General features: G+C 53.2%; 1 protein-coding gene across 1 annotated transcript in view; it reads left to right on the top strand.

Annotated features, from left to right (window-relative positions):
- Window positions 1-7,512, top strand: part of CPT1A (carnitine palmitoyltransferase 1A) — a 75,693-nt gene that overhangs the window by 42,148 nt on the left and 26,033 nt on the right. The window contains exons 3-7 of the mRNA XM_023525780.1: window positions 694-1,035; window positions 3,263-3,434; window positions 5,020-5,121; window positions 6,027-6,164; window positions 6,931-7,008. Coding sequence (XP_023381548.1) covers window positions 694-1,035; window positions 3,263-3,434; window positions 5,020-5,121; window positions 6,027-6,164; window positions 6,931-7,008 — 832 coding nt within the window. The remainder of the gene's footprint in view (window positions 1-693; window positions 1,036-3,262; window positions 3,435-5,019; window positions 5,122-6,026; window positions 6,165-6,930; window positions 7,009-7,512) is intronic.

Here is a 7,512-nt window from a genome sequence, read left to right as displayed (position 1 = left end):
CCCGGGGAAGCGAAGTCTGCCCGCCCGGCCTCGCCGAGGACTCTCATGGCCTTCAGGCGGAGGGAAATAAAACTGGGGTGCAGGGGGGGCGGCCACGTTTCACCCCAGTGGGAATGTTGCTCTCTGACTTCAAGGCCCTCATAGCACAGCTGAGAAAGCAGGGCCGATGGGTGCGAAAGTGTGTGCTGCGGGACAGCGCCCGGCCGTGCCTGACCTGCCTGCCCAACGCGCTGATCAGCGCAGGGGTCAGGGCAGCTGGGGGCGGGGGAGGTGTGGAGAGCCAAGACGCCCTATCTAGAACCTTCCTCCCTCCGTTTTAGCTTAGCCTAATCGAGCCGCACCTCCGGCTCCCAGATTCCACCGCGGTCAGCGTTTTACCAATTTTGGCTCGTGTATCTCTCTCTCCTTTGCCCTCCTGCTGTTCCTCGGTTTCATTTTTGGGGATGTGTGGGGCGGGTTGGCAGAATTCTCCTACAGCAAATTCTCGACACGGAGTGAGGTCTCTTGTAACTCGGGGCCGAGAGGTGTCCCGATTAGGGCGGGGAGGCGGGGGGCGGGGGGCGGGGACGGTTTGGGCATCCCAGGGGTGGTGGGTTTGGGAGAGAGGACTTCATGGTTGGCTCAGTGACGCCCTTAACCCTCACGGGTGTCACGAGTGAGTCTGGGTGGTTCCTGGGATCTGCGTTAAACCAGTCCCTTAGGAGATTCAAACGTGTCACTCGGGGAAACTTTTAGGGACGCTTTTGGCTCATGGTATGGAGCTGGACAGAAGTGGGGGCAGCTGCAGGTGGAGGCTCTGGGGTCGATTTCCAGCGGTGACAGCCTCCCCGGGGGCCGTCGCCGGCGGGCCAGTGGGACTCTGGGAGAGGCGCGGCTCACACGTGTCTGCTTTCAGAATGGCGTCATCACGGGCGTGTACCCGGCGAGTCCCTCCAGCTGGCTCATCGTGGTGGTGGGCGTGATGTCAACGATGTATGCCAAGGTCGACCCCTCGCTGGGAATAATCGCAAAAATCAATCGGACCCTCGACACGACGTAAGCCATCCTTCCCCATCTCAGGTTGCGTAGAAAGTGCCCTGGGCGGCTTTGCTGGGGGTGTTTTCACGTCTGTCACCGTTGTGGATGCGATGTGCCGTTCTATGCCAGCTTTCTCCTCGTGAACTGGGCTGGTCCCCGGGCGCCCACTCCCCATGAACATAATGGTCCCCACGTCCTCGTCCCGTAATCGGCCTTGTTTTTCGGGCCAGGAGTGGGTGTGGAAGGCGGGCGAAGTCCGTGGAGGACGAGATGCAGCCGGGTGTGTCCCCTCGGTGCCCGGGCCGTGTCTGCAGTGGGGGGTGGGGGTCCGGCCTAAGCTAAACAGAGGAACCCTGGGCCTTCACTAAACCAGCACCTTGCGGGTGGTTTGGATTTAAATACTGTTCCTTTGGAAGCCCCTGGACTCAGAGGACTAACTGAGAGTCCAGCCCAGTGGCCCGTAGCCGCAAGAACTGGCTCGTGCCTTTATGTGTGTCTGCAGGACGCAGAATCTAAACTCCTGTCCTTTTGGTGGAAGCGTGACTGACCTGGACACCTGCCAGAGTCCTTGGTCTGCCTGGGGACTGGGGCAGCTGGGGCTTGTCACTTGTCACTCCATTCCTTAGCCTCTGCCCCCTCATCCTTTCGTTCCCAAGGGGCACAGGCCTGCGGACAGCTTATTTAACCCACACACTGTGCTGTCCCTACCTACTTTTCAGGCTTTTGTGAGTCTTAATAGAGATTTTTAATTTAGTTTTGAGTGTGGGTTGTCTCTTAACACTGGATGATATTTACACGTGTTGGCTATTTAAAGCCTTTATAATCTGGGTCTTTATAAGATTTGTTTCTTCGTCCCTCTAAACCAGTTGTGGTAACTGGGCCATCCCTGTCCCAGATTTAGAAAGACCAGGTTAAGGGCCAGTGTCAACAGGCCGAAGGGCTATTCCAGAGCAGTCTTTGGGGAAGGGAGACCCACAATCCCGCGTGGCCGCGTTCACAGGCTCAGGTGTCCGGCTACTCTGTCCATCCCCTGCAGCCTCAGAGGACAGAGTTCTTTACAAGAAGCTTTTTTGCTCACGCTTTTCATCGAAGTACTATATTTGTGTAGAAAACCCTGAGCATGTCATTTATTTGTGAATGCTCAGATACCGTATCGTTTTTGTGACTCGGTACGTGGGTAGCCCTTAGACAGCTGCATGTAGATCACTTGAAAGACAGCTGCTCAAACCCCTGAGTCTAAGTTCGCTTGTGGGTGACATGATCAGAAAGCAACGTGTAGGTTTCGAGTAGAGACGACAAAGTCGAAGTCAAGATTTGACAGGTTCTAGAAAGATGCCAGTTTTGAAGCAGAAGCCTTTTACCTTGAAGATACATGTTTCTGTGTCACTTAAGTATTAGAAAATGTTAAGTTGAAGATTTCCAAAATGCTGGAGATAGCTTCAGGTTGTACAGTGGCTGTTTTAATCGTTTGCTGCACACTTAGTTTTTATTTTGTAAATATTTTGTGGTTTCCAAAACAACTAAAGCTAAAAGCAAAACCGCAAAAGAGATGCGAATGGCTCCATTTCTTCTCATTTCTAAAGTCTCATCTTCGCCGTAAAATACATCACTTCCCTTAGATAATGAAAACGCGTCGTCTTTATTATTTAAATGATCATTTTATGCCATCAGTTTCTTTGTTTATACACGATAAATATTCCCACCTAGATCAAAAACAAGCTCTTTCGACATGAATCGTTGAGGTGATATTTTTGCTGAACAATCTGAGTTTTTATGCGTAACAGCGAACTTCGAAATTCGAGGAAAGAAATCGTAGGGTGCAGGGTGGGGGCGTCACGGAACTGCTGTGAGCCCCCGGCCGAGGCGACGCGGGTCTGGTGTGGGGGGGTCTCTGGGGTGCAGTTATCGTGGGGCAGGCCACAGCCTCCCACGTCACCTCCATCATCGTCCCTAGACCCCAGAGTAAGATGTGCGTCCCCCCCACTCATTACAGAAATTAGCCCAGGTTCATTTTGAAGATCACCAAAGTGGGTGGGGGCAGGGGGGGTGGCATTCGTTTCAAGGTGAGGAGGAAAATGCCTGCATCTGAGTAGCTGGTTTAATAGGCCTGACCCTGGTCCCCGACCCGGGCCTGCGATGTCATCAGCGTCAGCGGAAGGCGGCGGGTAGCGGCCCGCGGGGTGGTCACCCACAGCCTCTTTCGCTCACTAACGCATTCGCGGCTTGTCCCGCCTTGTCCCGGCAGCGGCTGCATGTCCAGCCAGATGAAGAACGTGGTCAGCGGCGTCATCTTCGGCACGGGCCTGTGGGTGGCCCTCATCGTCACCATGCGCTACTCCCTGAAGGTGCTGCTGTCCTACCACGGCTGGATGTTCGCCGAGCACGGCACATTGAGCCGCGCCACCAAAATCTGGATGGTAATCACGCCGTCCCCCGGATGCAGACCCGGTGTGCGTCGTCCGAACCCATTCGCTGAGGGGGGCTTGCCATGCGAGAGCCCTGTGCACGGGGCAGGTCCCCGGCCCCAGGCCGTCCGTCACTGCTGTGGTTGCCACGTCCACGAGTTGGAGTATCTTAGATTCCACAGACGGCGAGGCCATGAGTGTCCTTCTGCATCTGGCTTATCTCACTTAACCTAGTGTGTCTCATGTGGGTGGCTTTTCCTTGTGAACGAAGTGTCCTCACAGGACCTTTTCCTCCTCTGACCCTGGGCTGGTGACTGAGGAGGTAACCTCTAATCGTTGGAGAGGCCCGGTTCACCATGACTCGTGAGTTTAGTCCAAAGAGTGCTTTTCTTTAACGATGCTGAGTTCTGAATGTTTTCTGCTAACGTCTGCTGGGTTTGTCATCCAGGTCATCCATCAAGTAAAAGCATCGTCTGCTCACTTCTTTGTAGCTTTATCTAGCTGAACTTGGGCGTTAACTGGTCTCCCTGGCTGACCAGGCCGACCAAGTCTCCTTGACTCACCCTTAGCTTCCAGTGTGTTCCACCAGCTCTCTGCGGCCCTTAGCCCGGGAGCTGGTTGTCAGCCGTGTGCGAGGGTGTTGTTCCAGTTTCACTGAGTGCTGACCATCCGCAGGCTGATTGCCTTCCCAGGGGTCCGCTGGTGAGAGAAGTCTGGGAGACACAGGGGTGCCACCCCCGTGTGCGAGCCCACCGCGTACCCCTGCCTTTCGTCTTTCCCAAACCGACTTCTGTCGCTTGGATTAAGTTGTCTGATTTCCAGAGAAGCAGAATTTAACACCCAGGAGAGATGCAGAGATGGTTCCCCATACGTTACATGTGAACAAGTTAAACAGCCTCCCCGAGGGCGACGTTCACGGCTGACGTCCAGTCGAGTTCCAGCGCTTTTTATCATCAAGATTCGCCTCTTTCACACGCACAAGCTACACCCACCACGAGCCCTAGAAATTTCTTGGTGGTCTGGTCAGCATGAGATGACCTAGTTATTACACAAAGTTTAGGTTATTCCAGCCTAAAGCAAAGGCCGATAGCAGACAAGTGTGTGCCGTCCACTAGGCTTACCAGTGACCGAAGGGGGTACGTGGCTTCTCCTGGGGTGGGCTTGAGATTCAGGCACCTAGCTCAGTCTTTGCCAGAGCTTTGAGCCAGTCCCCAAACCCAGGGCCTTGCGGAAGCAGGTGGGCGGACCCGCCTCACATGGAGCAGGGCAGCCAGATTGTGATCCCACGGTGCCCGGGTCAGACCTGGCCGGAGACCGCCACCCCCCCTGGCTGGGCGGGCCATCAACGATGCTTCTGTCACACCTGGTTTTTATTTGGGGTTGCCTGGTTTTTATTTGGGGGTTCCATTCAGCTGGTTTTTATTTGGGGTTGCCTGTTTGTTCGCTACGGCCCGTGAGGGTCGGGCCAGAAAATAGACAAGCGGGAAAACACCTGTAAACCGTCGGTAGACCGCGGACGCCTGAGAACTGGTTTTGCGTCTTCCGCGAAGTCTCACCCTTTAAAACGTGCCTCTTTTTTTTTTTTTTTTTTTTTAAGTGTATGATCAAGGTCTTTTCGGGTCGGAAGCCCATGTTGTACAGCTTCCAGACTTCTCTGCCACGCCTGCCGGTCCCGGCCGTGAAGGACACCGTGAACAGGGTAGGCGAGGTGTCGGCTCATGGGGACGCCCACTGTGCCCGTCGTCTGTAGGATGAGCGTGTACGACGTTGTGGTGATTGTCAGTTAGCTTGCTGTCGTCTGGCTGTGTTAGCTCCCAGCAGGGTGCCTTGTAGGGCTGCCTTTTTTTTTTCCCCCTATATCAGCACGTCTTTGGGGTGTGTGTGTGTGTGTGTGTGTGTGTGGGTGTGGGTGTGGGTGTGGGTGTGTGTGGGTGTGTGTGGGTGGGTGTGTGTGTGTGTGTATATTTTTTTTTAATATAAAGGCATCATATTTGATAGAGAAACCACTGGGCAAAAAAATTTTAACAGCTTTATCAAGATATAATTCACTCCTCGTGTACAATTCAGTGGTTTTGCTACATTACATTACTAATCGTTTTAATCATGGTAAATATACGCATGACATAAAACTGACCATTTTAAAGTATATGGTTCTGTGGCGTTAGGTGCCTTCACAGTGCTATGGAAATCCTGGCCGGGGGTGTGGCCAGCCCCGTTCCCTGTCATCCTTCTGGCTCCTCCTTCCTGCCCAGGTGTCCTGAGTTCTCATCGGCACACGGCAACCTAAGTGAGAAGGGGAGCTCTTGTTAAGGGCCAGATAACGGAGAGGAAGCACCATCAAAATTTCCTTCCAAATTATCTGCAAGCCGCGTAGGTGATTTTGTGCTGATGCAGGATCTGGGGAGCTTGTAGAGCCAATACAAGACGAGAAAGTTCCATGGTTTATCACTAATCTAAAACATCACCTTGGAGTTAGCCAGCTTGTGTGAGGGCCAGCAAAACCAACGTGGGGAAGATTTTCAAATCTTTTAAAGACGTTTAGAGGTTTTTTTCTAAGGACACCACGCGTTTTAACTTGTCTTCTATTTTTCTCATCAACCACAGTATCTGGAATCGGTGAAGCCTCTTATGAAGGAAGCTGACTTTAAGCGGATGACAGCTCTGGCAGAAGATTTTGCTGTCAATCTTGGGCCAAGATTACAGTGGTATCTGAAGTTAAAATCCTGGTGGGCTACCAATTATGTGAGTATATGCACACAGTATTTTTTCTGATAGAATTTTTTGTATGAAAATAGTAATCAGTTCCATGAATGAGCTGGGCTTCCCCATGCGCGGCGGGCGAGAGGGGACATTTGGCAGATGAAACGGGTGGCGGTTTTTGAGGAACGGCTGACGTGGAAGAGAAAGTATTCAACATGACCGCGACAAAGCCAGCGGCCGGGGCTGGAAGTGGGTGTCGATTGGGTGGGGAGCACGAGAGGCGTGGCAGGGGCAGGGGGGTCACTTCCGTTGTTTATCAGGCGCTGGGGGTGAATCCCCACACATTTGCACACGTACGCTCAGGCCGACGTGCACACCGTTCTGTGCATATGTGTGCTTTTACACAGTGAGAAAACAAAGCGGTCCCTCGGTCGGGGAACAGGAAGAGATTGCTAGCCGTTTGGGGGATGTTGGGGCGTCGTGCTGGGGTGCGGTGAAGCAACATCTGTGGACCCCATTTTAGCACCGAGGCTCTGCAGGATTGAGAGTGGCTGCTTTGGGGAGCGGGGTGACGTCGTTGTGGATAGTAGTGTTGGGAAGTGTCAGCAGGCAAACATCGTCGCTTATTTTCCATTTGGTCTTTTTTTTTAACTATAAAACGCATGTGATCTCCCGTCTAGCTGTCATGACTTCAAAAAAGACCGCTTTCCATTTCCCGTTGTTTTTTCGCACGGAGTGCCCCCCCTCCCCCCCCGCCAGCCTGGGCACTGACCTCACACTCATTGAGCTTGTCTGTTTGCACCAACAGGTGAGCGACTGGTGGGAGGAGTACATCTACCTCCGAGGCCGGGGCCCGCTGATGGTGAACAGCAACTACTACGCCATGGTGAGTCGTCCGGCCGGGTGGGTGTCTGCTGGGCGCCGAGCCGCCGGGTGGTGATACTTTGCGGCCCTGCAGGCTGCCTGCGGGAGCTTGGGGACTTGGGCCTCCTTCCACCGTCCACAACTGTTGCGGCCCACCGGGGACCTCAGGACCATGTGCCCAAAGTGCCACTGAGGCTGAAGGTCTCAGGGACATCGGGTTGGCCTAGGGTGTGCCCCCCGGCCCGCACTCAGCTTTGTGCTCTGCCTGGAGGGACCAGGGGATCCCATGACTTTGTCTTTTGAGACATTATGGTCTTGGACGGCACACGCCCCTTTTTTAGAAGCCCCTTGGTTGGGGTTCCAAGTCTCTGCTTAATCACTGGAGAATCAAATTTTCTGTTTCTTTTCTTGTTTCTTTTATGTTTCTTTATTGTTTGTTTTGTTTGTTTTTCTCTTTTAGAAATTTTTCTCTTCTTTTCCTTTTAACTTTTTTTTTCCCATCAGCAACAATCTCAGACTTATAAAA

This window comes from Pteropus vampyrus, unplaced genomic scaffold, assembly GCF_000151845.1.
Source record: "Pteropus vampyrus isolate Shadow unplaced genomic scaffold, Pvam_2.0 Scaffold624, whole genome shotgun sequence".
Taxonomy (NCBI): Eukaryota; Metazoa; Chordata; class Mammalia; order Chiroptera; family Pteropodidae; genus Pteropus; species Pteropus vampyrus.
The sequence above is the reverse complement of the archived record's forward strand: the minus strand, read 5'-3'. Positions and strand labels throughout refer to the sequence as shown.